The following is a 23,868-nucleotide window of genomic DNA, read 5'->3' as shown; positions in this document are numbered from 1 at the left end:
TTTTACGTAACGTCAATAGAATGAGTGAAGAAAAATGTCCAGTACTGATATGTCAACACTCAGTATTTGTTATTTTATTTCGTTTTCTTTACAGACTTTATTTGCTAGTTTGATAGTTGTATTATTAGATTATACACCCAGTGTGATATAACCACTATTGTGATTTGTAGCAGCTGATGCAGGCTGGAATTTACAGATACAAAGGTCACGAAGCACCAATACAAGCATAAATTCGGGTAGTTCAATTTTATTGGACATACCACCATTTAACCTTAATACAATGTTCCTTATGGATATACAAATTCTTGGGTTTATTAACACAAGGTTTCGATATAGTTACTAACATCATTATAAAGTGACTGACACCTCTGGAGTAATGGGTTTAAATATAACAACTGGAGTTGCAAATGTCAGAATACACATGACATCTAAATGCCACTGAAAACAGTTAACAGTTAACCTTGTCATCCAGGGGTACTCCAGTTTCTATATGAAAGACAACTAGACTGATTTTTTAGGATTGTATGAATTCACGACAGACTGAATAAATAAAACTGACACCTTCATAAAGACGCCGTACGTTACTAATTGACTAGCTTCACTGTACAATACGCGTGCTGCACGTGAGTGAAGCATTTATCAAAGAAAGCGACAACCAGTCCCTTCGTGAACCTCCTACATCAGCTGTGTCAGATTTGCACGCAAGTATGTAGAGCAAATATGTCGATCTCTAATTATGAATATTACGATACAGTTCCGTCATTGTTGTATTTTCCCTCTTTTTAAGCGAGGAACTTTAAAAGTAGCTGTGTCTGCCTGTATAGCACGTGCCTGTCTGTCATCAGATTCCTTTTCATCCGTAAACGCTTCCGATCCTCCCGGGGATTCTTTACGTGACTGCCTCATCGCTTGTGGACAGTTAAAACAGTTGGTACCGTGCCAAGCATCATATTGCCACCTTTAGGACGCAATGGAACCTTAAGAGAGAATCACGAAAACAAGGGCTAATTGTAGATGTCAACGGCTTATTTATGTTATTACATAAGATCTCTAGATATTGCTTAAATGTTTTCGCTAACATTAACCTCTACGCCTAACCGAACCCTGACAGTTTTTCCAGTCGTGTTTATAAATTCGAAATGTCGATTAATAATGAATCAAATATATCAGATAACCCATTATCTCTACATCAATTTACTGACTGACGAAATAGTATAGTATCTACTCATCAAACGAAAATAGGGCCTACGTTGTTTTATAAGCCGAGTTAACACCGTGCAAATTGTACAGACTGCTGGACTGAAACAACGTTTGTCCAGTTGTCTTCCCACTAGTCAACTTTGACGAGTAGAAACGACATATCGCACCATCTCGACAGAGTTTTATATGGTGTTTTAGGCTTCAGCATCACCCATGAATTTTATTTCTATACCTACTTTGTCCTTCATGTCAGGGGCTAACTCCAGGCGGTACAGCTGTAAAACCGACGTCAGCGCCATCTTGGCCTCCATCAGTCCAAATCTCATACCGATACAGTTCCGAGGTCCACCAGAGAACGGCACGAACGTGAACGGACGGATGGACGGCTTGTTCTCTGGGGAGAATCTGTCGAAGAGGGAGACAGAAACGGAGAAGATTCATTATATTGGTGCTTTATGGGTAAGCATTATTCTCTAGTTCGTATAACTCTTTAAAGCCAAACAGGAATTTTCAGGTAGAACGCTTTTGTCGCCAAACGCAACAATAATTCTGCTGTATCATAAAACTTGTCAAAAAGTTACGCGAATTTTCTTGACATCAATTTGCCTATTATCCGTCTCGCCGCGTTACAGAGGCACAAATAACACACCTCCAGAAACATCTTAAATGCAGAAACGCCCTGCTCCTTAATTTTCTCCATCGTTCTTCTAATCTAATTAACCGTATGGTGTCAAACCTTTTTTACAGACGTCCATAATGTAGTACAACTATAATCAGAAATAGATGCGTAACAGTTATGACAGGTCACGTGGTATAATAAGAGTTATTTCTTCAGCAATAAGAGTTCGAACTGGAAACACACCTATTGAAAGTATAACTGATGTTTCAGCGAAATGTATACGGTTATTATTTCATCGTTCATTTGTTCATAAAAGATATCTTCTGTTCTCAAGATTTTAAAATCAGCCGAAATTTCAACGTAATTAGAGGAGGAATAATGAAAATGTCATTTGAGAGAGCGTCACATTGGATACATAAACAGTTGCAATCAATGCCAAACTAAGACACATATTTTGATTATCGACCACTTATATGTACATAATAGCATTGTACACCATTTGAATACTGATTTCACTCATTCGCTTTGAACAATCCTTGCGTCTTTCCAAAATCATTGAAAATTGTTGATTGCTTCTATTTGCATGATTCCGTCTTAATTTCGTACTTTATATACTTTCTTTCATTTATTTATTTCTTTCTTTATGTTCTTTGGTTGTTTGTGGTCACCGTCGTTTCGGCAACTGGCGTCTACAATTATTTGACCAAGACTTGAACGTCCATGTTGGTTGAAAGCTGATATATGAACATCTGTTGCGACGCATAGATTGAAACAAAGATACTTTATGAACTTTTCCTTTCAGTAAATGTTTTCAGCCACAGTCACCAAACAGGAGCACAGAACTTAAGGCAGCGCCTCACCCTGCAGTTGTATAGAGCTATGAGGGATGCCCATTTTTCAAAGGCTTTATATTTTCCTTGAATAAACCCAACCCACTGCATTTTTTCTTTCACCTAATCCTGCTTAAGCCGTGGTGCTAGGTGGCGTGTAATTTGCTACTATATACGCATTTATATGAACAGTTAGAATAAAATCCTGACAGGTAAATTGAGGGCGTATTTTACTGGTTACGTGTGACCATTTGCCAGCTATCACACTGTTATCGCTGCACTGGTTTCTCTGATAGCTGGCAAATTCACCCTCTTGTCAATTTACTTCAGTCAGGGTTTTACTCTCGCTGTTCATGTACATGCAAAAACAGTAGCAATTTACACATCGCCTAGCACCATGGCTAAAGCAGAAGGAGGTAAAAAAAGTTATTAGACGACACTGGTCTAGAATTACTCAAGATGTGATCATCCTTCGCAGGACAAATTAGTTGACTTTACACGAGGTTTGTTAGACATTACGTCCCTTCCACCAGTACTTCATCGGATTGAGCTCACATGGTGTGATCTTACATGACTTTTGGTAATCATCACTTCCCCCGTAGCCCCCATCCAAGAGTATGAACATGTGTTTCCCCCTATTTGTGTGGCATTTACCTTTCCGGGTCGAAGGTGTCCGGGTCGGGCCAGAACTCAGGGTTGTGATGGACAGCATATAAAAGAAGCGTAATGGCACTGTCTCTTGGGAACAGGAAACCTTTCAGAAGTCTCTCCGTTTTCGTCTTGCGTGTCATTCTATAAATAGATGCAGTGTATAGCACATTTTGTTCTAAATGAGCAGGTTGTGCCTGTATCGTGAGAGATATATATATTTATTTATTTATATATTCAAAAATATTTCACTTACAAGACGACCAGCATTATGGTGGCATTAAACCGGACAGAGCCCGAAGGGAACCCACGACCATCCGCAGAAGACATCCCCACGTACGGCTGGAGAGGAAGCCAGCATGAGCTGGACTTGAACTCACAATGACTACATGAGACGCATTTAAACAAGAGTTTACTGCAACCGGTATGTGTACTACATGTACATAGGATAAACAAAGGAAGAGATATATAAATTCTACTTTAACTATATAGAATGTCGCACATACACATAGCAGGTACACAAATTGGTTTTTGCACAAATCGCACATATAGCCGTGAAGCATCATTTCCACTAATTGGAATACACAAACTTCTCGATATATGTTTATTTGCTTTGACCTGGATGACAACAGTATTCATCTACTGGCATGGGAAAAACTATAAAGCATGAATGAAAACATAATGACCTCATAAGTGGCGTGTACAGGCGAAGGCACTCGTTAACACACATGTCCAGGTACTGCAGCTTTTGGACGTTGTCATAGGTTGGCTGTTCCTGGCAAACGCAACATGTGCAAAACGGTAATAGTCAAACATAAAATGGAACACATTTATAAAGTAAACCGGTTTTCTAATTTTCAAACTGTTTTAAATACAAGTATATCAGCGCTCAACATTTCAACAAGTGAGTGTGCTTTAAATCATTGCATCTTCCAGAAACTTTTCCGCGAAAGACGATGCTTTTATACAACATCTGTTAGTTTTCCTCAATCTTTAAAACTGATCGCCGTCGAGAAAGTAAAATGTTTTTGGGGTAAAACGTTAATCACTACTTTTGGAGATAAATGGCAGCGGACATGTATTATAGAACAGCAGTATTTTTTAAAACTTTACCTACTGCTTTGTTTAAGAACTGTAGTAGTTATCTTACACCAGTCAGTTGTTCGTTGATTTCCTCCGCCAGTCTCTCCTGAACATCCGGGTAATAAGCCAACAGGTATGACAAGTACGTGAGCAAAGTGTTGGTAGTCTCAAATCCGGCCAAGAGAAAGGTGGAAGACTGTGCCACTATCTCTATGTCCCTCAGGCCTCGGCTCTGCCGCTTTTTGGTCATCTTTGCTATAAAGTCCTTGTCCACTTCTGGACCATCTTCCACTTTTTGCTTTTCGACATCATCGGCTTTAGCATTTATCATTAGCTGCAGGAGATCCACTTTGGTATTCTGGAATAATAAAATATCAGTTTATGAACACAAATATTTCCACGCTATCTATTTTTGGAACTGGTATTCGGTAGCGATTACTGGATGCCAGGGCGGTGAAACCAGCGCTTATGCATAATAATTCTTTGTCGTTTGGATAACGTGTTTCCGATCCCCATAGGTTGGCTAAACTTCCGTTCAGCTGCGATGATCATAAATGTGTCTGAAAATAGTAGAAATACGTGTGTAATGGATTCACAACAGGCTGACGCAACCTGATATGCGCTTGATATAGCAGCATAATGAATAGAAAAGCGCGTAATATACCAAATAATATTTATTTATTTATTTGATTGGTGTTTTACGCCGGACTCAAGAATATTTCACTTATACAACGGCGGCCAGCATTATTTTGGGTGGAAACCGGACACAGCCCGGAGGAAACCCACGACCATCCGCAAGTTGCTGACAGACCTTTCCACGCACGGCGGGAGGGGACGCCAGCATGAGCTGGACTTGAACTCACAGCGAGCTAAATGGTGAGAGACACCAAATAATAGAATGATGTCACCAGATATGCCTGCATTGTAGCTGCACAATAGTCAAATAACGTAACACTGGATAGGGGAGAAAGTACATAAAGTACGAAACTAGGACAGATTCATAAACAGCAGGATGCGAGCAAGTGCGTGCTAACCTGTGGCTCTTGTTTACGTTGATCGATGATGGCACTCAGAGATCTGGATAAGAGGCCGTCTGGGTCAAACTCCAGGACCCCAGCCTTGAACTGGCGAAGAACCGGCCTCAGGAATGGGAAAAACACTTTAAGGATTCAAAGTAAAAATAACGTTAACGAATTCAACGGCACACAAAGACCCCGAGATTTCTTAGAATCTAACCAAAGTCAGATCGAGACGTCGCTCTATATAGTGACGTGTTAAAAGGTACACCCATCTGCTTTTCCCAATCAAATCCTTGATTCCGGACTTGTATTTGAAGTCCGCTTCTCTCGTTTGAGTACAAAAAATAGTTTCAGATTGGATAAGACATGAAATAAGAGCCCTGGGATGAGCTAGTGACAGAAGTTTCTTTCTGATTTATACATCAAAAGGTCAATACAGAGACTAAATATATGACGAAGCTCTTTGCAGTGTGGGCATGGGTAGCTCCCATGGATACCATACCCAGGGCCCTCTCGCGTTATTTTGGAGTCAATCGAGGCATTACTTTGGTGGTTTTTCGTCGGTGTGCAAGTCCAGCACATAGTGTGTAACGTGTTTATACACTTATTACATGTGCAGTTGCAGCCATCCATCGGTCATGTGATTTTTCAACTTTCTTGGTTGTCTAAAAACAAATTCGTGTGAGCGTATATGACGGTTGTCGCACGTGGGAATATGCCTCGTACAGTATTTTCCTACAATAATTTGATATTAATTTGCCGAAAAGGCTGGTTAAATTTAACTCACGGAGTTGTAAAGTTTCTTTGGGCCGTCAGTTTAGTACAAAATACTGTAGTATGAGTAAAAACCGAGCATGATGACCGTCACATAATATTGTCACACATTCCTGCCTCTTTTCAGTTCACCTCAGTTAGGGTTTGGTTAGAAGTGAATTAGATAAAACAAATGCAGTGATGCTAGCTGCAATTCATTACAGGGGTTTTTTTCATTTATTTATTTTATTGGTGTTTTACGTCGTATTCATGAAAATGAAAAAATTCATGAAAAGCTGCCAGCATTATGATGTGAGAAAACCCCGCAGAGCCCAGGAGAAACCCACGACCATGCGCAGATTGCTGCAAGACGTTTCCACGCACGGCTGCTGAGGGTTTAAAAGTATTTGCCTGAACAGTTAGAATAAAGCCGTAATTGGGGTAAATCGACAAGACCCCGGTTTTATCGTGTACATGTAAACATTTGCTAACCTTCAGACTGCCATCGCTGGTCTGGTCTTTATGTTGTATTTATGTTTGCGTCGAAACAGATTATTGTATACCAGCCGTCAACCAATAAGGACGTTCCAGGTCAATAATCGCAAGGCCAATTCACGAAACGACGTTTAACATATGTTAACATAGAACTAAAAAAGTATATAAAGTACGAAAATAGGAAGGAATCATACAAAGAGAAAGGCTCAACAGTTTTCAGTGATGTAGGAAAGATGCAAGGTATGTTATAAGGCGAGTGAGTGAAATCAGTATTGAAATCGTGTACATCAGTTATCGGTAACAAAATATGCCAGATGCGCTTTGATTGCAACTCTTCATAACGTGGCGATCTTTATATACGTTCATATATCCAACGTAGTCGTTTTGTATTATGTTCCACCGGCCTCGATTGCACGGTCGGGAGCGGTAGATCCAGGGTCAATCCTGGGTCAAGTCACACCTAAGACCTTAAAAGAGGAGGTTACGCTTGGCGTTTAGCATGAAGGAGATAGTGGAACGACCAGTATCAGTAAAATGGCTCGGGCGGGGCAGCTTACTTGCCTTAGCTAAGTCGTCTCAGTGAAGCAGCAATAAACAAAAGAGGGGTGGAAATCTGTCACGCCACAAGGAGGCATGCACTCTGAGGATTCCTTCGTCATCACATGACTGAGAAATTGTTAAGTACGCCGTTAAAATCAAGCACTTACTCACTGTATTATGTTCCTGTATAAACCAGGGGCCTCCGTGGTTAGCGCAGTGTAAATACCCAGGAGCCTCTCACCAATGCGGTGGCTGTGAGTTCATGTCCAGCTCATGTTGACTTTCGCTCCGGCCATAAGTGGGAAGGTCTCCCAGCAACTTGCGGATGGTCGCGGGTTTCCCCGGGTTCTGCCCGGTTTCCTCCCTGCATAATACTGGCCGCCGTCGTATAAGTGAAATACTCTTGAATACGGCGTAAAACACCAATCAAATAAATAAATCCTGTATAAACTAGTAATCTGCTGGTGGAGAGTATCCCCTTTAAATTATTTTCATGTGATTGTTTTTCAGATGTAATGACAACATAGCATTTTGAAAAACTTTAGACAAGTAACATGTGATCAATTGCAATTAACATCCCACTTAGGCGTACTTATTTCATCTACCTCTGTTAGTCAAGGTGCTAGGGGTGCTGCTTTTGTATTTTTCTGAACACTTAAAACTAAAATACGGACGACCGAAATAACCTCTTCCATCCCCCCAACATTTTGAGAACTAAAAGAAAAAACATTAAGAAAAGAAATGACATCACGTCGTGTTGCTTAGTTTAGCTTCATAGAGATTATTTCATGGGCTGTTCGTGGTGTGCATTGATTGCATTACTGATACATCGAGTTTGAAAGGAGAAATGTAGCAGTCAAACGACAACACAGTGTACATTAAAATCCGTTATTGCACTAAATACCTAGATAGGCACAAGACGTATTGTGAATGTAGGAGAAATCAGCGCAGTAGTGTAGGAGAAGATACATGGACAAATCGTGTCTACAGACAGGCAGGCAAGGTGATTCCAGTATAACTCCCACCATCCCACCCCCACCCCACCCCCGAAAACACACACATCAACTTCGTGGAAGACTGTATAATAATCCCTACTTGAGGTAAACTGCCACGAAGCCGGATTTTCTCAGTTATGTGTTACTGTTTTGCCCACTGACGCCACTCATACTTGCTCTCTATTTATATTTTTTCATAGAAATTACATTTTCCATTTATAAATTCCTCAGTTTGATTTTTTTCATTTATAGAATTCTTTGTGGTTATTAAAATATTTGCCACATGCCCTATGTATTCCCAATTCCTGCTCCATCCCATCTGGCATTAATCCACAAAACTAACAGTTTTGGATTATGCTATTTGTCTTCAAACAATATAATCAGTTTTCAAATGTGATGAGTTCACAGTAATTTGATTAATCGTAGATCAGTGACGTCTAATAAATTGCAATTAACATCACCGCATTTTCTCTTTTACCTAATTCTTCTTCGGCCGTGGTGCTTGGGTGTTAACATTGTTACTACTGATGCATTTACATGAACAGTTAGAATAAAACACTGACTGAGGTAAATTGACAAGAGGCCATATTTCACCGGTTAAGTGCGACCATCACTGTCGTCGCTGCTCTATTTTTACTCTCTATGCTATATATCTTTAATTATATTCATATCAGCACGTTTTGTTGACAAAGTTGTCACGGGTAACTCGGGTTGCACGAGTTGCATCACCACACCTTAGATTTTTGCAACACTTTATACGTCCCAATTCTTTTGGACTCTACTCATCAACTTATCTTCACATGTAAAGGTACCATTAAATCCGAAATCAGAACATATAAAAAGCACCAAAAAAGGCCTATGGGTGAGGGGTAGAATTCCAGGATACAGTTACCTGCTAAAGCAACCCCCGGCTTGATGTTATTGGTTTCTTGGATAACCCCCAGGGCATGTTTCACAAACGGATCATCTGGATTTGCATGTGTGTCGACCGCCACCCCAAAGGCTGTTGCTAAGATGACCTCCATCGTTAAGTTGGGGTAAATTCTATAACAAACAATCATCGTAATATGAAATAGATACAGCCTAAGACCGAACCACATTAATAGGTGATCAATTATCAGCAATTAGGCTGTATAGGCCTACAGTTGTTGAAACACTTACAGTAAAGAAGAATTTGTAAACTTAAAATACATTTTTGTGTTTTTGCATGTGGTACATTTGTCCATTCTTCATATGTAGGCTACGGTAAGCGCTGCCGGGCTATCTACAATCAGAGAAGAGGTTTACGATTATACTTGGCTGTTTCATCAGTATCACATCTTTCTACAGCAGGGTTAAGTAACATGGGGCAGACGGAGGAAGACGAATAATTTGAAAATAATTGAGATAATAATTAAGCTATTTATTTTAGCCTAACCATGTAGAAATGCAGATAATAAAATTTCGTCTGTGAAACACATATTTCCTATCTGCCTTAAATATATTTTCAAATGCCATTTCTTCTTGGCTTCGTTCATCTTGATTTGCATACTGACTTGTTCTGGGCCAACTTTCTAATTCTTTCAATAAGTGTGTTCATATTTTTTTTAAATGGAGTGTGATGTAGTTGAAATAAAAATTTGCTAATAAAATACATGGAGGATGCATTGCACAGAGAAGGTTGCATATCATAAATACTGTTCGAGTGAGAGGTGAGGCGTCACATGGGTCATCATTTCCACCTTTCACTCGAAAAATATTTATAATATTCAACCTTCGCTGTGCAATATTCTGTTTATTATTTATATTTTGACAATATTGTCATATTGTATCTTTAAACAGGTGTAAGCAATGTTTCTTGGTTTTCGACATTTTGTACCTTTTTTTAACCGATGCCGTCGCGGTTGTGGGTCTAGGCCTATACATGTATATGCATGTATGTAACATGTATTATGGTGTGCACTGTTTTTACAATAACAAAACAAAAAGAAAAATCCTTTTGAATAACAATTTTTATCTGACAAGTGTCAAGTAAACCCAAACTCATGTGAAAGTTTGTTGATCAAGCAGCATTATGAGTCGATCACGGCTTTGCGCGTGATTGCTAGGATACCACGACCCTGAACTCCGTCCCCTCTTCGACTTCGGGCTCTTACCGTTAGAAGTCAAAGATAAGAAAAAGGCGGTTCAAAAGTTTAATGATGACTGAGTAATAAAGTATAAAAAATCAAAAGCGCTCAGTGCAGATAAAGTTTAGATTCTGGGGCGGTTGACTCGTCTTGATAGCATGACAGCTATCATAGAAAACCGAAGTTCGGCGGCCATATTTACCGTGTCTCACGAATATGACGGGTAACTGAATTTAACTTACCTGTTACCTATAGCCCTCACTTCGTTCGGCTCGGCCATCGGTCTCACCGTACTACGTTCGGTGTTAAAAAGGATAAGTATGAATGGTTTAGTTCACGTGTACACGTTCACAGGCAGGGATCGGTTTCATGGAGCTCCCTTAGCTACAGTACTCGATCCTAACGATATATCTGACACAGATGTGAGCCGAAACATCCGCGTAAGGAGGGTGTAATATCATAGCAAGATGTTCACATCATACACCAATCATACAGCCAAGATGTATGTACTATCTCGTATGATGGGCGTACGGTCCGCGTATGATGGGAGTAAGATCCGACCATCATCCGCATAGGGTTTTACGACATACACTAACATTTATACATAAACCCATCTAACATACAACAAATACCGCGTTGTTCGACACCAACCATGACACCACGAATATCTATTTTATAATATTAGTACCGTTTCCCCGAGAACATACAACATCGCCGGATGTCCGGGAAGGTGGTTACGATTTACACTTTCACTGACACTATTTAACTTCGCCGAGAAACGGGAAAGCAAAGCTAGGAAGTAATGCATTGGGCTAGTTCACCTTTTTACTGTCTTGAATGAGCGAGAGTTAGGAGAATGACAGACCATTCACAAATACTTTTCTCTTCATCACGCCTGCCTTACCAGATAAGCAAACTGAAGATACATCGTGTTATATTTATAACGAGCACGTAGGCAAAGGCTCGAGTGCCGTAAAGCACGATTACATGTACAGGCCAAATCAAGATCCGCGGAAGATACGATCAGGATGGTGCAAACATCCGCGTATGGGACGTCTATCACGGCCGTACGATCCGTACGATCCGTACGGCCGTAGGATTCGCCCCACATCCGGTCAAGATACGATCGATGATACGCGTAGAGTATGTCGTTAGGATCGGAATGAACTATAAGTTTGCTCTTAACTACCATGATGACGTATGTTGTAGAGGTATACAATGCACTTACATAAGGGCAACTTAACAACTAAGCAGGTTTCATGACACCGCTCCCACCGAGAAACGTATTTGTAATAACTCGAGTTCAGTATGCTTATCTTTAATTAAGGGTTCAGCGCTATTGAAATCGTTTCGGAAAAATTGTGTCACGTTTCACCAAAAAAGTCAGTGAGAAATTCATGAAATCTCGGTATGTTTGGGGTCATGACTCATAGCTGTGTCCGGTCAAGTGACTTGGCGGCCATATTGGATTTTAATGAAAACCTTTCAAAATGACATTTCTCACAGATGAATGGATTTACTGACATATAAATAGTGCGGATGCTTTTTAAATGCCTTTTTTCATTTTTATGCTAAATTAGTCTTTCGCTGAGATTTGAAAATTGCGCAAAAGTAGGTCAATTGTCATAACCGTTTAAAATATACAGAATGAAAGGTCATGAATCTGCAATTAGTTTTTCGTTGTGACGAGTACTTTTCATGCAAATAGCAACAAAAGTTTTCAGAGCTGTATCTGCTAAACACCCATTTCCTATCTACTTTGTTATATACTTGCAGTACAATTTATACACGACTTACTGGGGGCCAAATTTCTGTACCCACATCCTTTCTTATTTTTATTGTTTGCAAATTTAAATCAACTCGTTAGTTGCCATGTCAGTGGTGAACACAAGTATAAAAGGGACCATCCGATAAAAGGCCAAAATTAGTAAAATAAGTAAGTAAAACTAAAAACATTTTAAAAAGTGTTTTCAGTGATGTTGGAAAGACGCAAAGTATGCTCTAGGCGATTGAGTGAAATCAGCATTCAAATCGTGTACCAAGTTAGATTATCAGTTGTCGACAACAAAATATACATATTACAGATGGGTTTTGATTGCAGCTCTTCATATATCAAACGTGGCGATCTATTTAAACACGATTAATATACAGACCGAGAGACATAAGAGGAACAGCACTTAATATGCCAATGCATAGATATGTGATCGATTTTTTACACCATATTACCGTCAATAAAACACTTTTAGATATCTTTTTTTCGAGAACAATTAAATCGATTTAGCTGATATTTAATACGCAGATACACCACCTTCGGACAAATTAAGATATAAATACTACATTTATAGCTTGAAAAGTGTCGAAATGCAATCAGTACCGAATTTGTCACGTAATCAAAAATGTTTGATTTTGAATATTACGCGTATGCTGCCTGATTGAGGTTCACATGCTGATCACAAATTGAGTCTGTTTTTTTCTTGTGCTTTACGGTTTTGTCGCAAACAACGATCAACGTGCGAAAAATTTTACCAATAATTGTAGACACGCAAGGGAAAGCTGTTTTAGTTAAAATATCGAGAGGTACATTGCTAGCTATTAAGACTTTTTACCCCTTTTACTAATTTACTTATTTTACTCAAGAATATTTCACTTATACGACGGTGGACAGCATAATGGTGGAAAGAAACCTCAAACCGCCCAGTGGAAACCAGCGGATTGCTAGATGACCTCCCCACGTACGATCGGAGTGGAAGCCAGCATCTGGACTTGAACTCCTGTTTTGTGTGTTTACAGTAAATCTGTGTTGTTTACCTTAATCTGGATGTCAAATCCAATATTAGTTTACCGCTCGTAAGGTATCAAGGAGGCTTGCCTGTCGATACTCTATCAAAATCAATTTAATAAATACATGTGTAACTGGTAACATATTAGGAAGAAGCTGTCATCAGTTTCCAATGATGTGGGTAAGAGAGTCGATTTTCTAGGCAAAAATTCCAATACAAAATTCAAACTCGTTTTCCTGAATATTTCAAGTACAAATATATATGTCTCAGCTTCACTTCGCTACTCATAAAAACGCCACATTGATGTAATAAATATGGATGCTTCTACAGCCCCCTACCGGCCCGGATATCACATTGATCCAGGATCAATCCTGGGTCGAGTCACATCTAAGATTTTAAAAGAGGAAGTTGCAACTTCCTCGCTTGGCGTTCAGCATGAAGGGGATAGTGCAACGACTGGTTGTCCCGTATCAGTATAATGGATCGGGCAGGGCGGCTTACTTGCCTTCGGTAAGTCGTCTCAGTCAAGCAGCACAAGATAAAAGAGCGGTGAACATCCGTCCTGCAACAAGGACGCACATTACATACACCCTAAGGATTCCCTCTTCGTCATATAACTGAAAAATTGTTGAGTACGACGTTAAACCCCAAGCACTCACTAACTGTACAGCCCCTTTGCAATTCGACTCACGTAACCGCGTTCCGAATGTTTTGTAAGATTACTGTATAAATCTCAAACATACTGAGAAACATCGATGGCGTGTCCAGTTTTTTCCGCTTGTTCAAACTTCACCATGAGCCTTCCAATACATTCGTGTAAAATTGGAGCCATCTGCCAAATACACAAGCATGTATAATATTACGGCCGTACATATATAATTCAACGTGTTTTGTTTTACCGGTGGAATAATAATAATATTATTGAAACATTTCCATTGTCTTCCTGTACATTTCAAATCTATAGTTATGAAGACTGTTCATAAATATTCGATTAGTTGATTAATGTTCAAACGCTTAATGTATGTGAGATCGTCAGTAATACTAAAACTTCAAGTTTAAATTCAGATCCTGCAGAAGTATTGTTTTTTTAACAGATTTAAGAAATCTGGGCTTATATATATAGGCGAGTGTACATCTGCTGAAAAAAGTGAAAAGTTAGAGCCTGAAACAAGACATCTCCTATAAAACCTTCGTAAATCACGAACTAATCCAATGAACACATACATTCACGTGCGACATCCACACAGACTCAGCTCATGGCTTACCTGTCTCAGCTTACCGGAGCTAAATGTCGGTGACAGTAAGCTTCTTATATACTTCCAGTGATCGTCCTCCAACATCGGCAAAGCGTTTCTTTTCATTTTGTCCAGCTCTACGTTATTCTATGAGTAGAAAAGCACGTCTTAAAGTTTAAACACTACTCTAACATACTGCACGCTTTACAGATATCATTTCTATGACTTTATTTTCACATAGCTCAGGAATTTTCAATGTTTTTTCTCTCTGAAAGTATATTTAATTCATACGAGTATGTAAAATTGAACACCATGTTCCAACCTTTTTTCCCATCACATAAATTAGGGAACTTTGGCCGTGCATTTACTAAAATTTAACTATTTAAGCCTGAAAATATTCTTGACAAGATTACCAGTAAAGTGGTAACTTTTCCCATCATTACGTTTGACATATTTATATTAATTGTAACAAAATAAATAAATCAGCACATTGTGACATGTACTAAAGTGATATAAAACAAGGTAAAAGTTGTAAAGGATTGTTCAATTTCAGATAGAGATGGGATGAAGAATTTAAGAATTGCTGAGGGACACACGAGATACTAGTCCAAATACCTGACGCCAAGGACAACAAATATTTAATCAGAATTCACTCAAGCCAAAAAGTGGTAGTTCGATTGTCGCTTCGATGGTTAAAGCGTCCGCATCGAAGTCGTGTCATTCTTTAAAAATGGCTCTTGTTGCTGCCTCGTTTGGTGTTAAGCATTAAGAGATTAGAGACCAGTTCAAGAGACCAGGTTGGCCTGGTGTCAGCATAATGTGACTGGGTGGGGCTGTTATATTTGGTGTCTTCGGCATTATACTTTAGTGGTGGCAGCACTTTGGACTCGCCTTTCCACAAAAAGACACAATATATGTACATCCATCTCACTCCTCTTCATGACTCAAAAATTGTTACGGGAAACCTCAAGCCTACATACTCTACATCTAGCCTAGGTCGACAATGTTGACGTAACCGCCCGCGGAGTCTAACGTTAGTTCCACACGGCGTTTCATTCGCCAATGTAGTATGCATATCTGTGAAGATAAGTTCGTCAATAAATTGCCAAGGTTGTTGGTTTTACTCGAGGCATCCCGGATCATTTCATCCATAAACCTGAATGCCAGCGGATGATTGGAAATGTGGTGAGTATGTTGTTAGGCAACAAACACGTGAATGATAGTGAAAAACACTCACCGGTTTATTGGCGAAGTTGTAGAAGTCTGTAAGCATGATCTCTTTCATTATGTCCGGGTCCGCGACGTTAATCATTGGTGTCCTACCTTGCCACGTCCTGTGTTGACAAATATACATGTATAAAGATTTAACAACAAGGAACTCTACAGGATCAAATAGCTAGCTCAGTGAATTAGGCCAACAGTTTAATTTGTAATGTAATTAAAGCCGTATAGCGTATAAAACAAAACCGGGGCAGCGACGACAGTGTGATCTCTGGCAAATGTCACACGTAACCGGTGAAATACGGCCTCTTGTCAGTTTATCTCAGTCAGGGTTTTATTCTAACTGTTCATGTAAATGCATAAATAGTAGCAGCCAACACGCCCCCCCCCCCCCCCACTAGCGCCATGGCTTGAGCAGAATTAGGTAAGAATAAAATGCAGTGATGTAATTTCACATTTAACATACAATCATAATAAAACAATGGAAAGGGAGACATATTAAGACAAATGCAAAATGTGTATTGTTTGTGCATAGTTTAGGTCCGCAATGGGAATACCACGCGAATAAGTCATGAAGCATCGTTGTAAATCATTGCATTTCATTGACATTACCCTGTTTGTCATAACCAATAGGTCATCATTATTTCGTCTGGTAGATCGAGCTCTCAAAGGACAATTATTTTTGGTAATTTCTGCATTTAATCGTACATTTAATCGTATATGAAAAGAGGTATAGGTCTGCAAAAACACACAAAATATGTCCTCTGAAATAAATATTCCTAGTAATACGAAATCCTATTTTTCAGACTTGATGAGTGTCTTTCACCATGCACACAATATGAAGTACAAATGGGAATGTTCGTTAGTCAATAGAAATCCTCCCTAGACAATCCTCCGTGCTTAAGTCTGACCGTCAAGTGAAAAATTCCTGAGTATTTTGTTAAACAACCGAAATAATGTCATTAATAATAACTATAAAAAAAGGTCATGTTGCCATTGATGGTTATGTAATAGTGATCTAATCAGAGGGCCCTGAAACAATTAGTAAAGAAATTCTGTTAACTAAATCTTTATCAGGAATTATGTACTGTAGCGTACACACTAGAGAAGCCCTCCAATGTGATATCTTCACCCGGCGATGATCTTTATAGAACACAACTGTGTTTTCAATATGCAACTTACAAAAACACAGTTCCGTATTTGGCCTGATTTTCTAAGTCACTTCTCACCACGCCCTGGAAAGAAAAATGAAAGAATTAACGCTTTAGCCTAGATCAGAGACAAAGATACTAGATATGCTTCTTCGACGATAGCAAGTGAATGAAAAACGTTCAGAGCTTAAATACAGGTAGCTGGTCAACACACCTGACAAACCTCCCGACTTGTTCAAATTCGCATGGGACTTTTGGTAAGAGAAAGGTATTCTTATGGGGTTACATGTATTGGTTGAGTCACTGAATGACTTACTTTTACTCTGTCTTCCCGCATAGTGCCAAAGAGGAAATGTGGCTTCGGGCCGGGGATGACAGTCTGTTTGGCGAAGTAATGAGGCCAGATCAGATATCTGGAGAGAGAAAAAGGCTGTATTATTTAAAACGCCTATTAAATAGTGAATACCTTATGTCAGTTTGTGTACAGAGTTCATATTGATACGTTATTATTTAAGTCTTTTTGAAGAGGTATAGAAGCAATTTCTACTTTCTTTTGAACACAAGGCACGTGTTTTTAAACCATGTTGAGAAAAACACCTGTGCATATAATCTTATTAGTTAAGTACGCGAGTTGCCTTTCCCAATCATTTCAGGGATAACTCCATCCCAAAAGCAAATCGTTATCTCAGACAAATATCAGTCAATTAACATAGTCTTTCTTTTCAAAATCGGGTCTCGCTTAGACATTAGTGTACTCACATGTACAGTACGATGACTAGGAACATAGGAATGGTGAGCCATGCCGGGAGGGGCGACAACTCTAGAAGCCACATCTCAACAGCATCAACAGTTACACTCTCTGGAATATTTTTATATCATAAAAGTTATTCCTTTAAAATGTTACCCAAATCTCGAGTGTGATGGAAATATTTAGTCCCATGCTGACAATAATGATGATTCTTTGTGTCGAAACACACGTATACCAGCCGTCGACCAACATGGACGTTCCAGGTCAATAATCCCAGACCATTTCCCAAAACACCGTTTAACACAAACCACCAAAGAAATAAGAAAGTATATATAAAGTATGAAAATAAGAAAGAACCATGCAAAGGGAAGACGTTAAGAGGTGTTAGTGATGTTGGTAAGGTGGTCGGTACGTTTTAGGCGAATGAGCGAGATCAGGATTCAAATTGTGTACATGAACCCTGCCAGTATGTAACTTGCCGATGATAAAATGTGTATCTTATTAAAGTTGCGCTTTGATTGCAACTGTTCATATACAACCAACGTGGTGAGCTAATTCAGCACGATGAATATACATCCCTAACCCCGGGTTAAGGGGAATCAGACACAACATGAAGCAGAGCGCCAGATATTATGGACGCTCTGTCTATATTTACAAACAAGAAAAGTATACTCATTGTAAAACTTTATAAACTTGAGACTGAAGGCCTTTGATGTAATAAACTTGACACAGTAGTATTTGCAGTGATAACTTGTGACGTTGATTGAAATCGCCAAATACCACACATCTTACAAATGTTGCAATGCGAAATGCACACCCAATGACTCATGATTGCTGAGCAACAAAGAGTAATTTATAATGTCATCCTCACATTGCTTGTACTAAATAAAACTGACTTGTAATCAATAAAATTTTTTACAGTTTTACATTTAAGAAAGGTCACAGAATGAAACGAATGGAAGTTGTGCGGCGCCTTGCGAGTCTGGCTACAGTGCTGTTCTTGGAAAAGGTTCGAGTCGTTAATTTTTTGTCCCCGGCAGGGATTTTATTGTGCCCGTGCTGGTCGAGCGCTGAATGAACTGATGTCAACAATGGATCGTTTGTTCGTGAACACAGGGCAATTCCAAGCAAGTTAAAAAGTACAAAAATAAACTCCTGTATAAATGTTCTGCATATGTCAAGAAATAACATTTTCGTGACACGGGAAGAATTCCAACATTTTTTAACCTTTCTAGCTCTAAACATCTAAATTTCTTTCGTTTTTCTCAGAGAGATAAGATCAGCGCATGTATGCTTGTTGTGATACGTCATACTTTAGTATGACCCACCCTGGGTTCGACCCCATGTCTCCCGACTTCGATGAGCAAACATTTGAGTGTTATCTGTTTAAGCATATATATATATATATATATATATATATATATATATATATATATATATATATATATATATATATATATATATATATATATATATATATGTGTGTGTGTGTGTGTGTGTGTGTGTGTGTGTGTGTGTGTGTGTGTCAAAGGTGGAGGGTAGAGGATTTATGGGCGGAGAAAACCGCATCCATTCGCCAGGTACAACAGAAACCTCCTGACTTGGAGGCTCAGCGGCATAAGCGAACGCGGGGTTTTAGAACGATGATGTATATAAAAGGTTATAACATAGACGATACATCCAGAGCATTGACGACAGTATGGTAGTTGGAATTCAGTCACAACGTAATTACCAGTGATGCCCTTCCTATCCTCCGTTTATCTCGGATTTATTCTAACAGTTCATGTGTAGGTGATATAGATCAGTTTAATCATATAAATATCCGCTTTAAACTCTTTAAAATTTTAAGTTTAAAATATTTGAGCACGTTATTAAACACCAGTCGATCTATAAATCAACCACAATATTATCTCGACATGGCGTGTACAGTAAAAACAGTGCTACTTCATTGTGTGGAACGAATACAGACGTGCGTTCAGCTGCAGTTAGTTCTCTATATCGTACATACATGTACACCGTTGGAACAGCAACGTTATCGGGAGACGCTGGGAGCAACATATCAAGTTTCCAAGCAGCAAGAAATGAACCTTTCTGTAATTGGAAGATGTCATATAGGCTGGATGAAATATTGTTAATTTTTTGAATATGAACGAATATGCAAACTGCGTGATAAAAATCTTAATAGGAGTGCAACAACAGCTGTGAAAGAAAAGGCCACTGGAAACATATGGCTTAAAACCGGATAGAATCCTCCATCTGATCCGGAGTGTCAATCTGCATGCAAATATAGTATTACAGGGCCAATAGGACATCATAAGAGGCATGCTTTGTCTGTATTCTGTTAAAACAGGTCACCTTGCGTTCTAAATAATGACTGCTCATACAGGGGTCGACACTGACTTGACCTACATCGACATTTACATATCATATTGTGTTTGTGTTAATAACGGGATCAAACTGTCCGTGGGGTATACAATACACGAGTCTAACCTTAGTCATGGACTTCATACATGAACAGTTTAAGCCTCCTGAGTGTGTTGACTTTAAACATAATGGAATAACAAAATCCTTTGGGAAAAACTCAACTCCTTGTCTTTTTTGTTTGATTAAAGAAAAACAAACAGTTTTAAGGAGAGTCGGGCGGTTCTTGCCACGTCTGAATGGGCCAGTTATTAACTGAGATTAATTGTGGACAATAACAACATTCCTACTTTCTTCTTGGATGATAGTTGCGCACTAGTATTAACCATTAAACATACCAATTTGTGTTATAATGTAACGAAAGAAAACTCCTTTTAATTTTGTTTTGATAGTCTTAATGGCTATAAGGCTCCAAGTGAAACACTTTCCTTATTTGTTATTAATTTGGTTTTTGTTTAGCTTAATACTCCAATAAGTGAGTGATTTCTTGGGGTTTAACGTCGTACTTCAGTACTCCGTAGACACAGTGTAAAGGCCAGCTGTGGATTCTAGCTCATGTAGAGCATGATGAATAAATTGAATCAAGTCTTACTAGCTGTCAAGCAGTAAAAAAAAACGAGCTTTTTGTTTTAAGAACCCATAGTTATTTGCACGCTTCAAACTGTGGCGAAGGGTAAACGAACATAGCACATAGACTTACCTCGTGTGCCTAAATCAACGGTCAATGGCGCCGGCACGGCTTAGGGCCAAAGACAGTCAATATATGCCTCTACATCTATCAGCGAAAACTCTCCCGCTTAAGCGGGCTCGCACATTCACATAGAAAAATAGAGGTACAGCTAAAAATAGGCCTCGATTTGCAGGGGGAAACAAAACGAGAAGTGGTCACAAACCTACTGTAGTAGATAACATAGGATCTGTGCTTTTAAATCAGGTCGTTGACCTTATACGAACCCCTGACCTCACATCCATGCGTACACGTGCCGATATGTACGTAGTGAACACAACTCTTGTTACCCAAGTAAAATGTCGTGTAAAGATTTCGAATAAATTTTTGCTACACTTCAAAAATGTATTGTGTCAGATAAATCATAGCATAGGTTACTATTAGTGCTAGTCAAAGGGATTTTAAAAGACAAAAATTGCACCACCTTTTAAAAAAACCTGCGGGATCCATCAAGCAGATTGTTTTCGATTTAAATGAGCTTTTCTGATTAGGGTTGATTAGGTGACGAATTGTGAATTTCGCCTCTCCCTGAGCGATCAACTGCCATCATGTTGGGGCCAGGTCTATAAACAACTTCGGACGTCACAAGTTGTATGGTTAGCTTAGTGTCAGGCAATGTTCAGTTTATACTTTTGCTTTAAAATTTAAAAAAAAAGCAGAGGTAGTGAGTGTCGTGCTGTTTGTCACCATAAGTCGGCATGCGTTAATCAACGTGAATAAATTTAAAGCCATACCACCGGCGTGACTCGGTGGTCTGGGCTTGATCCTGCAGCCTGCACGGTCCACTCACACGGGTCACAGCAGTGACGACAGAGTTATAGTTGGCAAATTATCACAGGTTACCGGTGAAATAAGGCCTCTTGTCGATTTGCCTTTAGGGTTTCTGTTCTGTTTATGTACATAGAATGATGTTAATTGTCATTTACTAAACGTCACTCGTCTAGAATTACTCAAAAGATTAAAACAATGCAAAGGAACCAGGCCTGGGGGATACTTAGTCCACCAAGAGAATCCTGGTTTTTGTAGGAATACAATATAATTAAGACGTACAGTATAGAGAGAAAAGGTCGAGAGCGGCGCGACAGTGATACCCGGCAAATGTTCACAGGTGACCAAAATAAGGTCGTTAGCCAATTTACCTCTGTTAGGGGTTTCTTAACTGTTCATGTAAATGCCCCTAGCATCATGGCTTTAGCAAGATTGGGTGAAAAAAAAATTGCCGTGATGTTGATTGCAACTTATTAGAATTACTCAAAAATGACATTTTCTCACAACACTGCAAATCAGTAATTCTGGCCCTGTGATGCCCGATGCTTTAAAGATTAAAGTTCAGGTTTAAAGTTCAAAGTTCACAATGCTTAACTGACATGTAATTGACAATTCCGAATGAGCACAGGAGGCCAGTGCAGGAAAGCTGGCCTGAAATTCACAGACTTGTGCGATTTAAACTAGATCCTGTTTCCTGTACCAGGCCGATCATGATGGGGCCTGGGAGTGTACATATCTCGTCAGATAGCATTTGTAAGACCTTGTGTGATGCGAGGATTTCGGTCTCCCTCAAAGATTACGACTGCGAAAAAGTTATTCCATCAAGCGACTCCATTGTAATCAGTATAATTCCCTTGCAAGTAAATACTAATGGAGGATCCAGAACATGGCACTCTGCTTCATAAAAATGTCAAATTCCGCTTTACCTACTGACTGTATTTGTTAGGTGAACGATTTGAATACTGAATTCATTCGTTGGCCTAGAACATTATTTGCGTCTTTCCAACATCATTGAAAACTGTTGACCGGTCTTAATTTCGTGCTTATATACTGGTTTAGTTCTTTGGCAGTTTCTGTAGAAAGTTGCTTTGAGAATTTGCCTTGCGATTATAGACCCTGGACGTCCATTTTGATTCACGCCTAATCCGGAAGTTAGTTAATTGTGCACAAAATTTATACTGCACAATATTCGGGACATAAAGCACTCCACTGCTTCATCTTGGCTTCGATTTATAACACTTAAATGGCCAGGAATAACTCCAAATGCTGTGTTGTCACCACATTTAGTATAATCCAACAGCATGCAGATGGTCGTGGGTTTCTCCCGGGCTCTGTCCGGTTTCATTCCACCATAATGCTGGCCGCCGTGAAATAAGTGAAATATTCTTGAGTACGGCTCAAAACACCAGTCAAATAAATAAATAAATAAATTTGATATAATCACATGAGAACAATGCAACGGCAATGCTTAATCCACCGATATAATCCTAGTTTACGCAAGAATAAAATATAAAAGACAATTAAAAAAGGATGCTGGGAATTGTCCGTCTATAATTATATAGCAAGCACTAGACCCTCTGGCTCTACATGGCATGTAACATGTTTTTTTTAGCGTTTTATCATTATTCGTTTCATACGAGATCTTAAAACAGATAATTGCGGTACTATTGTGCGTTTTATTGCTAACCTGTTGTTTTACATCTGACCTGCGCTTTGTCACATGACCAGGCGGCATCGTGACCAGCGAGCGGCCATGCAGATACATGTAGTGAGTCGAGCGGAAATTTTGTTTTGTGGTACGACTCATTAATGAAATTTTCTGTGATTGTGCGTTGCCGCTGGCCACCCAGCTCACGAGTAGTAAAGCTCGTGAATTTCATGTCGTATTGGAGTTTCGTACATATCTTTTTAGAATTTGAATCACTGTATAAATGATACACATTTGTATTTTCACTCATACATCTTGGTGTTTTGCACGATGTCCCTGTGTGTCCTTCAGACTGCCATTTCAATAAAATGGCAGCTCTATTATGTTAAGGATAAGTGTGTACAGTTAGTGTAAACACGTTCCTAGCGTAAACTATTTATTACACTGTTGCATAGTTTGTTAGGCAGTCATAAAGATTAGTATTTCTGTTTATTTGTGGAATTATTATTACAAAGTTAAGGTGAGATAATTAGTGAATACGTGTGTTAATTTCTTGCTTTACTGAGATTAACTCAAGTAAGTTTAGTGTCAGTACCGGACTGTTTTAAATCGGACCTAGAGGCAATGCAGAGAAATATACAACGGTCGAAATGCTCAAACATGGAGTAAAGCCTATGGAAGAGGCGATAAAACCTCTCGAAGTGGGTACCAATTCATTTGCTGAATTTTTTCACCTCTGTTAGGTCTTTATTCTTACTGTTCCTGTAAATGCAGAAATAGTAACAATTTAAGCGCCCCCCCACCCCCAGCCCCATGGTTTAAACGGAATTAGGTAAAAAATATTGCAGCGGTGTTAACTGGTCACTGATATAGAAATCC

At 39.2% G+C, this 23,868-nt stretch overlaps 1 protein-coding gene across 1 annotated transcript; it reads right to left on the bottom strand.

Annotated features, from left to right (window-relative positions):
* Window positions 1-227: 227 nt before the first annotated feature.
* LOC135476674 (cytochrome P450 3A8-like) lies at window positions 228-17,087 on the bottom strand. The gene is made up of 12 exons (XM_064756778.1): window positions 16,994-17,087; window positions 16,709-16,761; window positions 15,543-15,639; window positions 14,336-14,452; window positions 13,814-13,902; window positions 9,075-9,226; window positions 5,415-5,539; window positions 4,448-4,738; window positions 3,984-4,072; window positions 3,304-3,441; window positions 1,437-1,605; window positions 228-977 (listed from the first exon to the last, which is right to left on the bottom strand). The coding sequence occupies exons 1-12, from the start codon at window positions 17,012-17,014 to the stop codon at window positions 903-905; spliced, it is 1,416 nt and encodes a 471-aa protein (XP_064612848.1). The 5' UTR covers window positions 17,015-17,087; the 3' UTR covers window positions 228-902.
* Between the last annotated feature and the right edge of the window lie 6,781 nt (window positions 17,088-23,868).

Source organism: Liolophura sinensis, chromosome 10 (genome assembly GCF_032854445.1).
Source record: "Liolophura sinensis isolate JHLJ2023 chromosome 10, CUHK_Ljap_v2, whole genome shotgun sequence".
Lineage (NCBI taxonomy): Eukaryota > Metazoa > Mollusca > Polyplacophora > Chitonida > Chitonidae > Liolophura > Liolophura sinensis.
This window is presented reverse-complemented; position numbering and strand designations above follow the sequence as displayed.

Excerpts from the sequence above, each read along its gene's own strand:
- LOC135476674 (XM_064756778.1), bottom strand. The coding sequence starts at position 17,014 with ATGCGGGAAGACAGAGTAAAA. Across the intron at positions 9,227-13,813 it reads CACGCCATCGATGTTTCTCA|AATTTACCCCAACTTAACGA; the intron begins GTATGTTTGAGA and ends TGTTTGTTATAG. Across the intron at positions 4,739-5,414 it reads AACGTAAACAAGAGCCACAG|AATACCAAAGTGGATCTCCT; the intron begins GTTAGCACGCAC and ends TTATTATTCCAG.